At 53.5% G+C, this 16,867-nt stretch overlaps 2 protein-coding genes across 2 annotated transcripts in view; one reads left to right on the top strand and one right to left on the bottom strand.

Annotated features, from left to right (window-relative positions):
• Positions 1-12,516: 12,516 nt before the first annotated feature.
• HRK (harakiri, BCL2 interacting protein) lies at positions 12,517-12,783 on the bottom strand (the record flags this gene model as incomplete). The annotated part of the gene is made up of 1 exon (XM_079543843.1): positions 12,517-12,783. One exon carries the CDS (start codon positions 12,781-12,783, stop codon positions 12,517-12,519), a length of 267 nt encoding a protein of 88 aa, XP_079399969.1.
• A 1,771-nt stretch (positions 12,784-14,554) lies between these two features.
• The window catches only part of FBXW8 (F-box and WD repeat domain containing 8), a gene marked incomplete at both ends in the record, with an annotated part of 44,777 nt that continues 42,464 nt past the window's right edge, over positions 14,555-16,867 (top strand). The window contains 2 exons of the mRNA XM_079543987.1: positions 14,555-14,815; positions 16,508-16,612. Of these exons, the coding sequence (XP_079400113.1) occupies positions 14,555-14,815; positions 16,508-16,612 (366 nt within the window). The remainder of the gene's footprint in view (positions 14,816-16,507; positions 16,613-16,867) is intronic.

The following is a 16,867-nucleotide window of genomic DNA, read 5'->3' as shown; positions in this document are numbered from 1 at the left end:
ACAAGTGAAGGTGCACCACGCTCCCCAGCACAACCGCAGCACTGTGCCACGGCACTGCTCACTGCGTTGCACTGCAGCCCACCTGGTCCAAGAGCACTGGGCAGCACAGAGCCCAGGTGGCACTGTTGCAAACAGAAGGGCTGGGGCATGGGAGACAGAGCTCCTGCAGAGCCTGGCTGCAGTGAGATTTCCTGTCTGGAGGGTGGGATTGTAGAGGAGCAGCTGCATTGCTCCGAGAGCCAGCCTGCTTCGTATCCAAGCTGGACTGCCCACCTGAGAGGTGCAGGCTTCATTCTAGCAGCTCCGCTTCAGAAAAAGCTCTTTTAGGAGATGCCTTGTGTTGTTAACAGGAAAATTAGCACTCTTGGTGTCTGAGGAAGAGGAGATACTGCAGTTTCCATCTCTGCTGAGCATGATGCAGGAGCACTTGCATGTAAATGGAGCTGCTGTTGCTTTGCCAGAGCTTTCTCCTTCGCTGCGCAAAGTCTGCTTTGTGCTCCTTGCCCACAGAAGGTGCCTCATTAGGCTTTGTGGCATCTTCTCTGCTCATTGCTATGGAAATGGCCGTAAGGTTACAATCCCACTTGAGTGGATAATCAGGAAGAGCTGTACCTGGGGGACATGAGCCTCTGCGCGGCACTGAGTGCCGCCTTCCCTCCTGCTGTGAAACTCCACGGGGAGAGGAATTAAAGCAAACAGCAGCTAATGGTAACAGGATTAAAGCTCGACATTCTGTTGGAAATAATGGTTAAGTATGGCTGGAGGAGAAAGGAGAGGCAGAGCGTGAGCAGGGGAGATAGCCCACATCTGCTGTGAGATACAGGAGGAGGAATAGCCGTACGTTTGGTATCAACACGCTTTGATTCCTATCAGTGGATCCCCTGAAAACCGAGGCAAGGAATCCAGTGATTATCTCTGGTGGGAACAGATGGACTGGGATGGGATGCAGAGCTTGGGAAGGAAGCAAGCAAGGCTCTCAGTGCCCCCAAACTGCCGTTCTGTGCACAGCCTGGTGAGTGCCTGCAAAATGGGAACCTCGGGGCATAGGACGGGGTAACGTCTGTTCCAATGGCAGGACAGGAGACTTCTGTTGGTTTCCATGGGCAAACAGTTGGTTTGTGTGGAAGGAAACCATTTTCTCAAACTTTAGAGCAGAAATAAAAACCGGAGCCTTTTTTTTTTTTGCCATTGAACAGTAGTTTTTCTTTTTTTTAATAAAGTCATTATAAATATGTACAAAGAGTCTCAGCATATGAAATTCCTTTTACAAAAGAGAGAAGCCACATCCAACTACAAACAGGAGACCTTGTGAATCTGTATCAACAGCAAGCGTACGCTTTGCTCTTGCTTTTCTGAGGGTGGAAACTTGCACAGTGCCTCTGCAAGAGCTTACAGCTGAGCCGTGCTAAACCAGACCTGTGCAAGGAGCTCAGTGCATCTCATCTATTTTCTTCCTTAGAAACGTGTCCAGGAGCAGACCGGACACTCATCAAATGTCCCAAGGATTGAAGTTAAGGGGGAGATTTCTGTTGCTAAACTGGAGTGATTGGAAAGGCCATGCTGTGAACATCCCCAGACACAGCGCACAGCGCAGTCCTGTGGCAGCCGTAGCTACTAATGGGAGGAGACCAGCAGTTCCAGGCCCAGATGCCATCAGTGTCTGTCAAACTCACTTTCTGTAAACACTGAAAACCTTGGGAAATTCAAGTACTGAAAGCAGAGCCACGTTTGGGAGTGTGTCCTGATGGAGAATGGCTCTGTGCAGCCAGAATGGGACTCCAGCCAGGAGGACAGGCAGGGGGAGAAGCTGTACTGAACACTGAATGAAAAGGGCTTGTGTGGTCAGAGCAGGGCAGATTCAGAGGGGAAGGCAGATGCCTCTCCCCAATTCAGACAAGGCTTTTCCTAAAGAAGATCAAGTCCTGTTTGGTTCAGACTCCCCTCAGCCCTCGGATTTTGAGTGCACGTGCCAGTGCTTCCTAATATTTGTAAAGAGACACGAAGCAGTTGAATACAGTGTACGGAGAGCAGTGAACTCAGAGCATTACACGGGGGCAGGGGACTGAACTGTGCAGCTTAGATTCCAAATCAGATCTGCTCTAAGAGTGGTGAGGATACTGCTCAGCCTGAGGTGGAGGCAGAAGAGAGCCAGCAGACTGGCAGGTGCTCCATTTGGAGCCATAGGTAGTTTGCTATACGTAACTCAGCCTCCTGCTGTGATCAGGACGGCTGTCTTAGAACAAAGCGTAAGGAAATTAAGAACACACACCAAGGGAGATGTGTTACGCTGTCTGACCATCGCCACTGTGCACAGCGATGTGTGCAGAAGGGAAGGACCTCCTCTGGGTTCGTGCTTCCTGCTCTGCCCCATGGCAGGACGCTGCTCTCTGCTCTGCCCATGAGGGCTGCGGCCGCGGCAGCTTGAGTGCAGGGCTGTGTGCTAACATGGCAGGGACAGGCCTGGCTCCTCGGTGCCTGCGGATGCAGCAACCAGCTGACACCAGATGTTTCCAATCACCTTCAGCAGAAAGAGTGCCGCTCCTGCTTCTGCAGTGCAGTTCAGCCTCGTATAATTTTAGCATGATGTGGAAACAAAACGACTTCGCAGATCAGATTAAGCTGATTTAGCAAGTGTTTCTGATTTAAGAAAATTGCTTGAGTAATGGGCTTAGCTAAATTGGGATAATTTCTGCATGCCAACATGCGCTGAAACAGAAGCAGGATGGGTTTCTCACTCCCCACGGCTGTTAGCTCGCTGATGGCTGATCTGCTCTGCACTGTCACTGGGTGGCATTTGTCCCAGGCACGAGACAGCAGGCACTGCCATCCTGCACAGCGCGAGAGGTGGAACTCCATTCCCTATTTCCTCACCTACCTACAGTAATTCTAAGAAGGAATCTGGAACCAGTGGGCTCCGTTCTGTCCTGTAAGCAGAATTCCTTCGGCCAAGTGACTTCACCAGGCAGGGAGGGCAGCTGATGAGCGCTGCTGCAGTGCTGTTTTAACTTGAACGATGAAATTCTGCTATGTGACAGGAGCTGCCTTGGTGGAGTACAGCTTTAAAAATTAATAAAGACTTTTCTCACAGCCACATTATGCGGCGTTCTATATAGACTATGATCTCATAACCTCCTCCTCCAGCTTCACACGCGCCGGCTGCTGAAACCCAAGATGAGGGCTTTTTTTTTTCATTTAGAGAGCACTCCCCAGTCTTCATAGAGGCACAACTGCAGAGCTAATCAAAATCAATGACTTCTTGGCTGCTGTAAAAAAAAAAACAACAAAGAGAAGAGAGGAGCGAGTGGGAGAGAGAGGAACTGTGCTGGTTTCCTTCCCATCAGTAGCAGCTCTCACAGCCGCTGCAATGTGGCACAAAGGGCACTGGGGGAGCATACAGCATGCTGTCTTGTCCAGTACAAACATCAACCAGGTTGAGAGCAGGTATTTTAAAAAGGATAAAAACACCCCTTTTCAAAAAACGGAGGCATTCAAGAATAGCAATTATACCAGAAAACATAAGGCTTTGACAAATAGATACGCTCTAGAAAGTAATGCGACTTCTGTACAGTGAGAGCTGGCTATAAAGTGCTGGGAGGCTGTTCTCTGGCAAAGCTTGCTTGACCAGAAACTAACAGATCAAAGTCTCCAAAAGTTAACCCTTGGTTCACACTGAACATCAAATTCAGAACTACAAAAGTGAAGTCAGTCAGGATGAAAACAGGGCTGGGTTCCATTCCTGCTCTTGCCTACGCTTGGGAAGCACCCCGGGTTTGGCCGCCGTCCCACGAGGGTAACAACAGGCACCAGCCTTCAGCCGCTGGGGCTGAGCACTGGGAGCAGCCAGGGCAGAGATCCCCTGGGAAATCCACTTTGTTTCTGTTGGTTTGCTTGCGGTTTGGTTGGTTTGCTCTGCAGAAAAGCCTGTCTGTGGTGAGTTCAGACTGAGGAACACGAGGCTGTCACCGACCGAAGGGGCTTTCCAAGGTGTGCCACAGTACACTGACATAGCAATGCTACGGTAAGAACAGAACTTTCTCCTTCCTTTGCTGTGCTGTAATGTTTCAGGGGAATTGCCATCTGGGAGGAATGCTACAAGTCTCCAGGCTGCAGGCCCAGACAGCCAGCAAGGCAGGGAAACCAACGCGGTGCAAACTGTTTGCACAGGAGAGAGAAGGGAAGAAGTAATAATGCATATTCCAGGTCAGAAGTTTATTATAAGCATTCAGGTCTCGGGAGCTAGTGATAACTGTTAAGGGTGGGGGAGATGTGGGAGAGCCCTCTCTCTCGCACTGAGATGTGGAGATGTGTAAGCCAGCTCCCCTGGCTTTTTTGCAGAAAACTTCATTTTTTGGGCTGTACCTGACCCAGCAGTCACTAATCCTTGCAGCACTGCTGGAATCAGCTGGGGCTCCTCCTTTTGCTAGAAGAATTCTTACTTAGATCAGTAGGAGGCCGAGCCGGGCAGGGATGTAGGATGCATCAGGCCACAAGTGGCAGAACAGTGTTTGAGTGGTGACTAATCCCTGCGGCTCCGAGGCTGTCCACACTCTATCCAGAACACACTCAGCTACATGATCCCTGCCACCCCTGCACACGGTATGAAGTGGGGCAAGGTTACTCATCAGGAACAATTTGCACAGCCCTCCTGCTGCTTGGGAACTGATTCGGATCAATATTCCCCATGAATACGTGTGCAGGTGCCCAAAACACATCAGTGAATATTTGATAAAGGGACAATTTAGATTGCTTAGAAACATTTCTCCTGCGGTGGTGACAAACAGAAAGTTTGACTGGGACAGAGCAGTTTGCTCCCTGATTGTTTGCAGGTTAGGAAGTGTCTTTAAAAGACAAGGAACTTCCTTTGGAAACTGGATCCTTAACATCCCTGGATGCCTTTGGAAGCCCCCCTGCCACATGAAGGTCAATTTTGTGCTGCAAATATCTGAAGCTGGGAAAAATGTTTCTAAAAAATGTGCGTAAGAATTACTGTCAGTAAGTCTCTTGCTGAGCCTAGATGTAACTCTTTTCCCTGGATCACAGGAGTTGAGACTACTTACACCCCCGTCCAGGAGGTTCTGCAGTAGCAGGCTTTGACGTGGATGCAGCTGTGGCAGGAGCTGCTGTGTCCTTGCCACCTCAGTGAACGCTGCTTCCCAAGCTCAGAACCATGAAAAGAAAAAGAGCTGCCCCAAAGAAAATTAGTCCTGTAAAGTTCTGAGCTAGATGGTTTGTTTTGCCTTAGTTTATGGAGAGGCTGATAGAAAGAAAAAAAAAATAGCACCTTCTCAACAAGTAGTATTTTTTGCTCTCTTGTGTATAAATATCAATAACCAAAATAGATTTCTCCTTGTCCCATGTTTCAGAACATCCTCTTGGGGAAACCGTAGCACCACAGAGAGGCAATCTAGCCCCAGACAAATAGTAAATGTAGCACCAGAGAAACAAAAACCATAAGAAAAGCTTATCTCACCTGGTGCTATAGCGCTTAATATATACACACACAAACTGCCTGCTGTCCGAGCTGTTAAGCACCTCTTCCCCCACCGCCACGCTTACGACATGCCCACCTTGCAGCAGATCTTATTTAACTCCAGATGTGTATCTGTTTTTCCTAGCTTGCTGCATCGAAAGGGACACTTATGCCACCACAGACAAGGTGCAGAGGAGACAACGCTCGCGTCACAGCAGGGACATCACTAATCTTTTGACCAGACTGCAGGAGCACAAATGCTCATACCACCATCATCTACAAGGAATGCTGCTTACGTTCTCAACAAGGCATGCACGTTTTAACGTATGCATACAGGAGGGTTTACATTCTTCTATATATAAGCATGTATGTGTCTCTGTTTTGCGGCTGGGCCCTTGAACAGCTCCTTCAGTGCAAATCCTTCTTCACGTTGCCCAAAGCACTTCCAACATCTTCCACTTCTTTCTTTATCTCCACTCTTCACAGCTGCTGCTCAGGCTCTGGATTCCCTGTAGGAAGAGGGGAAACAATTTTCTCCAAGGGCACAGGGTTTTCTCCAGCCTAAGAAAGCAAAAGAATCGTGTTTGGTTTTAATTATATTGATGCATTGCTTACAATAAAAGCTTCCTTAAAATTTATGCTTGAACCCTCCTGCTAAATTTACCGACTGGAAGAGGTATATAATTTATGGGGAAGACGGTTTTGTGGTTCAACACAAGAGGAGACGCCGTTATCCCTGTGCTGTGCAGGGCTTGTGCTGTGCTCCCACTTTGTGAGGCCTCCTCTGGACGCTCCATCTTCTCTTACACCGTGCCAACAAAACTGAACTTTCAGGGAAGCCGTGCATTTTGCTACAGGTTGGCAGTGGGGTGCACTGCGCATCACGAGAGACTGGCAGAACTCACTCACTCCTGGTTCTGCCACTGATTAGATTTGTGGCCTCGGGCAAACCACCTCCTTCAGCTGCTGCTGGAAAATGAGGGCAGTAATAACTTATTTGCCTCACAGGTGGGCTGCGAGCCTTAATTAATAAAGTGCTCAGAGGAAGGCACCCATCTAAGTGCAAATTAGCAGGAGAGGTGCCCAAGGGGCATCTGCTCTGACATTGCCATTTCCCGCACCGATACCCAGGTCTGTCGGTGCCAGCCTTCAGTGGGGCCCGTCCCAACATTCAGGCTGCAGATCCCACAGCAAGCAGCGATCTCACAGCAACCTCAGTGCAGAAATCTCTGCCAGCCTTCAAGATGAGGTGATTTCACCCAGGCGGGAGGAGGGAGGGAGAGCAGCTGACTCTGCAACCACATCGGCTATGAAGTCAGAGTGTAATTAGGACTGCAAACAGCGTTGGGGAGCATTCAGATCGCATTACTCCGGTGTAAACCCGGACTCGCTTCCCTGCCTCCTGTGGTTCTGCTCTGCTTGTGCTGCTGCCAAGGTTACAACGGTCCAGCAGCACCAGCCCTGGGATTACCTGAGGTGGGCAGGAGGGTGGAAGGCGCTGCCCACAGCCCCGGTCGGCCTCGTGCCATTGCTGCCTGCTGCTCTGTCCCACCACCCAATGCGCGGGATGCAGTAAGCACAGCCTCCCCCTCTCTGTTTACGGCTTTTGCTTTCTAGTTTTGAGGAATCCAAAGCAACAGCACAAACAGCTCGAAGGACTGAAGCCAGAATGAATCATGGAGACGTGAAGCACGTTTTACCTGTCCTGCTGTGATCGCTGCTACCAGCGGGCCGCACTGTTCCTACAGCTTCCCTCCCTCCATGCACACGGGCACACACACAGTGAAGCGCCCCGCTGCCTCCTGCCTCATGGAACGTCCCAAGGAGGGGATTTCCAGCTGCTACACTTCTCACACACACACTGACTGTGTAACACACCATGTCCACTGATGGGAAGGCACGGCACAGCCGGAGCGGCTGGAGGGTCCTGAGCCCTGTGGTTGCAAGCCAGCAACGTCAGTGCTTACACACACAGAGGTATGCAACTGAGTTACCTTTGAGTAAAGCCTTCAGGATCTCATTCGACAATTTCTTCCAAGCAAAACCACTCCGTTTGCATTTACTGTCCCTCCTGGAGCAGCACTCCCAAACACCAGCCCTGATCCCTTGCCCTACTCTGCCCTACCCGGCCCAATACACATCCTCTGCAGTGCCATTATATTTTACAGACTGCCTCTCTGTGTCACTTCACATACAGAAAATCTTTAAAGACCCGTAAAAGTTGATAAATCCTACAACATCCTGAACTCCGGGTGATCAATCTGCTGTGGGGCAGGCAGGGAGCTCGGCTCGATGTCCACACGTCTCAGGAGCTCAGTTTTGAGAGATTAAATGACTCTCTGGTTTTGCATCAGCCTCGTGTTGGCCTTCGTGTTGCAGAAAGGTGAATTTCATAGAAAGAATAAAAGAGAGTCCCAGAATCCTGGCCTTCAGCCCATCCGCCTATAAAACAACTCTGAATACCCTGGGCTGTGTGAAAGCCATTTCTGGGTGCACACTGTCTGCAGCGCCAGAATCTGACTCATTAATGGAATATACTTGGAGCCAAATTCTGATCTCACTTACAGCACTGTAAATCCAGGGCAACCCATTTGACTTCAGTGGAGTTACTCCAAATTTCCCACAATAGGCACTCAGCAGATAGATCAGATTTGGTACTTTGGGTCTGAAAAAGGCTCAGAAAAGCCAAACTGCATCCTGCTTGCAATAATGGGGTGGATGGTAAGTTGACAGGAGTGCCAGCGCAGTCCCTCTGCAGTGCTGCTGAAAATGTGTTTATTTGATGTGCCTCTCCTGTAATGTCAACATTTTCTGGCAGGATTGTCCACTGTTACCAATTTCCTTTTCCATTAAGAAGGAAGGAATTATAACTGACTTCTTTTAAGCCAAATGCAGTGTCTAGTGAAAACATGGGCTGAAAATGTGACAAAGCAAAAAAAAAACCATTTTGCTTTGAACTTCTCCAGGTGAGCCGACGTTCCCTTTGGTGGCACATCCCTCCTCTCCTGGGGTGGGGAGATGCAGGACCCACTCAGAACTGCCTCTGTGCTCATTTTGTATGTTAAGCAGTCAGGCTGAGAGACAACAGATCACATTAGCTGATATTTGCAAAGCTATCTCAGCCACCCCTGGCACGACCCGTTGCTTTTATAGACCCAGACATCCACACTTCCTGATCGCTTGGAACTCTCCCACCTTAAATCCTGCAGTTTTCTTGCAGGACTGCTAAGCTGCTGTTCAGCTGAAAAAGGAAAGCTGCGTGGGACAGGCGTGGGCTGACCCAGGTGTGGGGTCCCTGCTCTGATCTCAGCACTTCTTCAGCTCACCTTTATTCAGCAACACCAGGCCAAGGTTGGGCACCACCTGTGCAAAGCCCTGGAAAAAGCTGAGCCCGTGCCCCTCTAGCAGTTGGCAGAAGCAGCTCTGCTCACAGCTAACGCAGCAGCATGTAACTTCTGATCTAAATGGATTACAATTCACCTGGCGCGCGTTCCACTCCTAATAAACAAAATAACTGTTATTAATACATTTAAAGAAAAAATGGTATCTGAGGGCTCAGAGAGCTTAAGGTAGGAACAAAACAAGGCACTCCTGCTTCCTCCCTCATGCAGCAGAAGGTTAATGAGAAAACAAGGACTAGGCAAGAGCCCCGTCAAATTCCCAAGCAGCCCGCATCCATGTGCACTCACACTTCATTAGCATCTCTGTGGGAGACAGAAGGGTACCTTGCAAGGCAAAAAAAAACTATTAGGAGGGGGCTGGAGGGGTAAGATGGAAAAAGAGTGGATCCACAGGAGAGGAAATGGGAAGGATGATGTGTATGGGAGAGCTCACTGTAGGAAGAGTGGGTAAAGAAGTGCGCAGGGGCTCAAACCTCCCCGAACAGGACCAGCCCACCTTGCCACCCTTGCCTGAGGAAAGATGCATTTCTGAACAGCTGCTTTTTTCTGACAGCTCTGCTGCCTGTTCATCGTGGAAGTTAATGCTGAAGGTTTCCCTTGCACACTTTGACACTGGGACTGGGGGTTGGCGGGGTCGGTGTGTGGGGTGCAGCCAGCAGCAAGAGCAGGCTCCTGCCTTTCAGGAGGGGATCGAGAGCCTCTGTGCCACAGCCCTGCAGACATGTGTCCTCCTGCAGAGCCGCAGCGCTGCTGAGCCCCTCAGCCCACCCGTGTCAGCAGCACTGCCTCTGGGCCTTTGTCTTCTCTGCACTCCTGCACCGCTCTGTGTGACATCTCCAGAAATCTTATCAACCCCGTTTTAACACAGATAATTAACTGCATTGAGACTTTGGACAGAGTGGCTCTGCATGAACCTAGCAGCAAACAGCGGGGGAACTGCTGGCAGCACGGCGGGCACAGCACCAGGCTGCTGGAGCTGGCAGGGACGAGCAGGGTTCGATTTTAATACACTGCCACTTCTGAACTAATAGAGCGAAATACAAGTGACATTGTATGCCAAACTGGCACTGACAACTACACTTCATGCCCTGGCTGGATATTTCAAGGTGATGTCAGATTATAGATTATCAAACTGCCATTTACAAAGCCTTCATCTCCACATCCCAAGCACGGTTACAGAGACAAAACATCGGTCACATGCAGAGGGCCCCATCCTCCTTCCTCCGCCATCACCTGCGGCTGGGAGCAGAAGTTCCCTGGCACAGGGGGCTCTGTCCTGAGCTGCACAGCCACATCCAGCCCTGAGGAACAGCTTCCAGCCCTGCTCCCAACCCTAAGGGACGGCTCCCAAGACCATACAAGTTGCTCTCATCTTAGGAGCTGTACTACGCAAGACCACGAGTGCTCAGAGCCCAGGCTTCCCATCTTGTTAGAGGATGAAGTTATCGGCACTCGGGAGCGTCTCTGAGGATGGCAGAAAGATACCTGTGGTGTTCACACCTAACCCAACTGCACTCTGCTACCACTTGGCTCTGAGACATTTCAGACAATCAGCTGATCTCATCGTGTGAGCAAAGTGCTACTCAAGAAGAACAAACAAATTAGTGGCAGAAATAGCACGGGAACTGAGAGGTAGAGGACGCGTTTATGACTCTGGAGTTGCAGTGCAGCTCAGCCACACGATGCCAGCAGTCAGGGCTGCACCATGCACAGGGCCATACAGAGACTTTTCACCCCCTTACTGCCCCACACCTGGCTGCTCTGTCCTCCTCGAGCACGATGTGCTGAGGGTAGCACTTCACTTTTCTGCTGCGTCTTCCTCAAAGCCACATTAAGCACCTGGGCTCTGCTGGGCCTGGTGTGCACGCAGCCGGTGGGGGTGAGGGCTGTGCAGGGCCAACAACAGAAGAGATCAGGAGAAAAATCCACATAGCCAACGGCATGCAAACCTGCACAGAAACCTGAAATCCAACAGCCTCGCCAGGCAAGGGAATTCCCTGAGCTGTAGGAGAGCAGCACACTTGGGATTCCAGATAACGGAGAGCACTGCACTTCCCCACGGATTCCAACTTTTCTTGAGCACAAACAGGCACACGCACACCACACGGCTGGCTTCACTTCCAACTGCTGCCATCAGGCAAAGCGAGGGGAGGGAAGGCAGCACCCAAGCCTGGCCCCACAGCACTGCCCAGCTCTTTGAGGGCGCTATCCTGAAGCCTCACCCCCCTGCTCTGATGGTCCCATACAGATGGAAGCTCTGCTTCACTCAAACAAAACACAGGGTTTGTTGCCAAAGAAATCTTTGCAAGGCACCCCGCTGAGCCGCAGGCAGACTGAGCGGCGGGCAGCGGTGAGCCCAGCAGTGCTGCACACACACCCTGCTGAAGCCCCTGCTTTTCAACTCTTGAGACAAGCACGCTTTTCCCCACACTGAACATCTGTGTTTAATCGTACCCCGTTACACCTCACAAGCACCAGCAGCCCCGCTCCTGCCTGTGCAGGACTGCCTGTGGCTGCATGCAGCCCAGGCAGGCACTGTCAGAAGTCAGCTGCAGCATTAGTGGCATTTTTCATCTGCTTTATTTTAGGGTCTTGGCTAAATCCTACCTGAGCTGCTTGGCACTGGAAGCATTCACTTCTCATAGAATCACAGGGTCATTAAGGTTGGAAACCTATAAGATTCCCAAGTCCAACCCCAGCCCACTCCCACTGTGCCCACTGACCACGTCCCCCAGTGTCACTTCTCCACCTTCCTGGAACACCCCAGAGATGGTGACCCCAGCGCTCCCTGGGCAACCTGGTGCCACTGCACCACCACTCTTTTGGAGAAGAAATATCTCCTAATACCCAACCTGAACACATTTTTAATTTAAAGCACCTGAAAAAGGATTCACAGCTCCGCTCCTACGTCTCTGTCCCAAAGCAGAGCACACAAATCCCTGAGATGACCCCACAAGGCCCTGCACTCCGAGGTGCCGAGTGCACGTTCCCCGCTGTCTGTGTAACAAACACCCTCCTCCCGCACTCTGCTCCCCACCCGTGCCCGGTGGTGCTGGGGCAGAGGCGTAGGGCTGTCCCAGCCAGCTCAGGGATGTTATTGGGGCAGCAGCAACGTTATGGGAGCAGCTGCCCCCCACTGCCCTGCTGCCGGTCTGCGCAGTGCTGGGGAGGTTCCGGGAACCTTCACCAACTGCACCTGGATGTTTTTTTTTCCCTGGTGTGGGACCCTCGCCTTGAGCAGAGCATGACCCAATGCACGGAGCCGGGAACAGCCAGGCTGAGATCCGTGCTGCACCTCCGGAGTGATGTCCTATGGCACCGGCTGGTGCGGGACACGGAGGAGAGCAGTGGGTCCTACGTTCCTTGGGCTGGAGCGATGCGGGGCTGGGGGGAGGAGACAGGAGCGGGAAAGTTTGGGGAGGGAGAAAGGGGGAATTAGGGAAAGGGCAAAGGGGGGAAATCGGGGAAGGGGAAATTAGGGAAGAGAGGACGAGAGATCGCTGCCCTCACCGACTCCCCGCTGTCAAGCGCGCCGGGTACCGCGGACAGCGCGATCCGCCGCCCCTCCCCGCCCGCCCGTCCCGCCGCGGTGCCGACCTGTTGCGCGTCCCGCCTGCTCCCCGCTCCGGCCGGCGCCCGTCTCGCCTAGAGGCTCCTCCTGCGGATCAGCCAGGCCAGCGCGACCGCGGGCGTGAGGGCGCACAGCAGGCACACGGCGGCGGCCAGGCGGCGGCCGGCCCAGCTCGGGCCCCGGCCCCTCGCCTTGCCCCGCGCCGCGCGCTGCTCCAGCTCATCGGCCACGCGGCGCAGGCGGGCGGCCACCAGGCGGGCGGCGGCCGAGGGCCGGGCGGCGCGGCCGGGGCTGCAGGGGCAGGGCGCGGGGGGGCCGCCGCGCAGCGCGCACGGGCACATGGCTGAGCCGCCGCTCGCCGCCGAGTGCCGCGGCGTGTGCGGGAGGGAGGGAGGGAGGGAGGCGGCGGGCGGGGGCCGGGGGGGTTACATCATCCCCCGCGGGGCGGTGCTCGGCGGCGGAGGGGAGCGGGGGTGGAGGAGGTGTGGGGACGGAGGGTAGTGGGGGGACGGAGCGGGGATGACGGAGAGATGGGGGGGATGTCGGGGGGGGGATGCGGGGGATGTGGGGTGGTGCGGGAGGGAGGCGCGGTGGGGATTGGGGGGGGGCAGAGTGGGGGTGTAAGAATGGAGGGGCTGGGGGGACAGTGGGGTATGGGGCAGAGTGCATAGGGGATAACGGAGTGGGGGGGCTGCGGGGCATGGGACGGGGGGATAGGAGGCTGGGTGGGAACTGATGGACGGGGGTACAGGGTGGGGTGAAGGGACAGTTTGGGGTGTGCTGTGAGAAGTGAGGGACTGGCGGGGCAGGTGGGTGTGGGGGGCAGCTTCGGTGGGACTTGATGGACAGGAGGGACAGAGAGGGTGTGGGAGAGGGACGCTGCGGGAATTTGAGGGAGAAAGGGGTGGGAAAGCAGCGTGGGAACTGAGGGAGGGGGAACGCAGGCTGGGCAAGGAGACAGTCTAGGGGTTGTACTGAGAACTGAGGGTCCGGATGGTGGGGCAGGTGACTGGGGGATGTGAGGGAAGCTTTGGTGGGACAGGATCCAATTGGGGTGGGGGAGAGGGGTGGTATGGGATCAGAGGTCAGAGTGCATTTTGGTGGGGGAAAGGGACAGAGCTTGTGTACAGAGACATCTGAGACCTGGGAACAGAGTTAGCGAGAGTGCAGAGATGGAGGTAAATGTGGGTGAGAGGGGCAGGGTGTGAGGGGGGGGGCAGTTTAGGTGGGAGGTGAGGGAGTGGGGGGGGCAGCATGGGCTGAGGGGGACGGTGAGGTGGGGGTCAGTGTGGAATTGGAGTGACAGGGGACAGCGTGGGATGGGGCACTGTGTGTGTGGGGGGGAACTGTCACAGCATGGAGATGGAGGGTTTCAGGGAGCTGGGGATGGAGTGGGAGTGACTGAGAGCGAGGACGGAGGGGGCGGCTGGGGATTACAAAGGGCTGGAGAGGATTTCATCAGCAGCAGCATTAGTGATTCTGACCACAGGCCACAGTGCGCTGCCAGCAGGGAGCCCGCAATGCTCAGGCATTGCAAAGGGGCCTGGAAGACCCCCGGGGAACTGATGGCACCCACCCCTCCAAGCAGCGTTTGTACAGGGAAACTTGTGTGTGTTTATGTATTGATGGAGGGGAGGGGTCTAAAGATAGCGGTTCCATCCCAAAATGAGGTAATCCACAGGAACAAGAATCCCTGCGCTGCTTCTCTGCCTGCTACCGCTGCTCTCCTGTGGGGCTGCAGCAGTGCCGACAGCTCGGTGCTGGGCACGGTCTGTGGGCAGCGGGGAGCACTGAGGTGAACATCCCCGCTTCCCTCTACGTTCTCTCCTCTTCTCCCAGCCGGCCGTGCTGCAGCAGCAGTGCATGAAGGACAGACCGCGGGGCGGGTGGGAGAAGGGCGGGCAGCACACGGTCCATCCATCGCCACAGACACCGCCTCAGCCGCCCCGGGGCTCCGCCGCCGCGCACCGCCCGCGCCTCGCGCTCTCCCCTCAGGCACAAAATGGCGGCGGCACTCAGCGCCTCGTTCCCGCGCGGTGGCAGCGGGGTAGGAACCTTCGCGGCGCGGAACTCGCGGGCGCGGGGAGCAGTTTCCGGGCCGGCCCCGCCGCCATGGCCGAGGGCTCGGCGGAGCTGGAGCTGTTCCGTCGGCGATGGCGGGAGGAGCTGGCGGCAGGCGGCAAGAAGCGGAGGCGGGAGGCGGAGGAGGGGCCCGGCGGGACGGGGAGGGACGGGTCGGGCTGCCTGGCGTTGGCCTGCGGCCTGCTGGACGGCGAGAGCCCGGCCCCGAGCAGTCCTCCGCCCGTCCGGCCCCGCGAGGAGGCCGCGAGGGATGAGGCCGACGACCTGCTGGGACAGCTCATTCGAGACCTGGTAGGGCGGGCTGCGGGGCGAGGCCTGTCCTGTTGTGTTGGGGGCCCGGGGGGGGGGCCGTCAGAACATGTGCGATCTCGGGCTGCGCGTGCCCCGTAGCCCTACGGCTGGATTTTCCTTCCTGCAGAGCGGCTTTGTGGCGTTTTGCTTTAAGAATTTCGGTTTCTTTTCTGCTCCTTACTGAAGCCCCTCCAGTGTAGGTGTGTCGGATGCTCCGTGTTGTGACGCTGCTGCATAGCAGGAAAACAAGCGTGAGTTCTTTGCATAGAAGAGTTAATTGGGAAGGAGCCTTAAGTACAGTTCTGAGCCCATTAAAAGTTGTGGTGGCAAATCCTTCAAACGCAATGGAATTTTTATTTGCAACTATGGGGAGACCCATTTTTCTCACTGTCTGCACTGTGGCTGTTTACTTTTTACTTTAAAAAAACATATATAAATAAAAAGGAGCAGATTGAAGTTCTGCCTGCAAGGCATAGATTGATCCCTGCAAGGAATCAGCTCTCCATTGGCCCCTAGGAACCTGTCTAGGGGAGCAGCAGTCCCAGGGCTGTGCTTCTCCAGCACTCAGCCAGGTCACTGCTGCTCACCAGCACTGATGTTAACACTTAGCACTCTTAATATCCCATTAGAATTGAGTTCTTATGTTCACAGTGCACAAGAATTGTGTTCCTGATGCTCACAGTGTGGCTGCGCGTTCTCCTGTAGGTTAGTTTATAAATCTGCTGTAGTCCTTTTTGCCCTTTTCCCTGGGTGAGCTGTCCTTGCTGCGCTGTGCCTGTGCTGGCAGGGCTGTAGGCAGCCTTGTATGTTTGGTACACATGGACAGACTGGGTTCTAGTTGGCAGTGGGTCAGCTCCAATTTGGAAGCGATGTACTCACAGTGGTGCTGTGCCCAAGCCCATAAGCCCAGGGCTAAGCGCTGCTCATGGCTCCTCTCTTTCATTTGGGCTGTGTGGCTCCAAGAGCCAGGCTGGTTCACATCTGCCCAGCTCAGGCTCTGCCTGTGTGTGGCTGTGGCAATGCACTTGGAATCCATTTATTTATTTAGTGTCCCCTTTGGAGATGGAATCAGTTAAAGCCACGTGGAAACAGTGTTTGTGCAAACCCACAGTGGGGAGCAGTGCCTGTGGGCCTCGTTGGGAGAGGAGAGAAGGGATGCAGCAGGAGGGCCACTGCAAGCTGCCAGCAGCCTCAGCACATGGGCAGGGTTTGGTGCTTAGAGGCTGCTGCTGTCCTGCTGAAACAGCCCAATGGGAGCAGTGCCCATCTTTGTGCTGTCTGCACACTTGTCTCTAGCATGTGGTACGCTTTGCATTAAAACTTTTAAGTGTATTATACAATAATTTTCCTGTGTAACTGGAAACCTGGTGTTTGTTTTGCCACTTTATTGGCGCTGCAAATAGACCAGGTTTTAATGAGCAAGGTGCTCGTGTAGAAGAGACCTGCTGAAAAATGAAGTTCTTTGGGCCAGAGAAGTGCTAAGAGTCAGAGTACAGTCCCAGCCTGGCATAAGTGGAGACTGCTGGGGAGATTGTAGAAACACAGCATGGTTGGGTTGGGAGGGTTCTTACAGCCCCCTACCACCTTTGCCCTGGGCTGGTTGCCCCCACCAGATCAGGCTGCCCATAACTTTTGCTGCTATTTGGCTATGCAATAAAGAAGCCTAAGAAATTATTTTCTTTGTCTTTCCAGAATGAAATCAATGAGGTTCCTTTCTTTGATGTCCATCTGCCATATGAACTGGCATTGAAGATATTTCAGTATCTGGGAAAGGCTGAACTGGGAAAGTGTGCTCAGGTAAGCGGTGCTGGCAGTTTGCTTTCCACATCAAATGAGCACGTGTGCTCAAGCAGCAATAAGGCACTGTGATGCAGGGAATGTGTGTGTTAGTCCTAGTGGCTCAGCTGGTTGTAGTTACTGGAAATTCTTCCCAAACTGCATATTGAAAAGTAATATTAATAGCCTCCAGTCAAGCATAGCTAACCCAAACATTTGTGACTTGCACATAACCAAGACCTTATAATTTAAAAGAAATGTTTGCAAAGATCTTTT

The sequence above is a fragment of the Tetrao urogallus genome (genome assembly GCF_951394365.1).
Source record: "Tetrao urogallus genome assembly, chromosome: 17".
Classification (NCBI taxonomy): Eukaryota; Metazoa; Chordata; class Aves; order Galliformes; family Phasianidae; genus Tetrao; species Tetrao urogallus.
The sequence above is the reverse complement of the archived record's forward strand: the minus strand, read 5'-3'. Positions and strand labels throughout refer to the sequence as shown.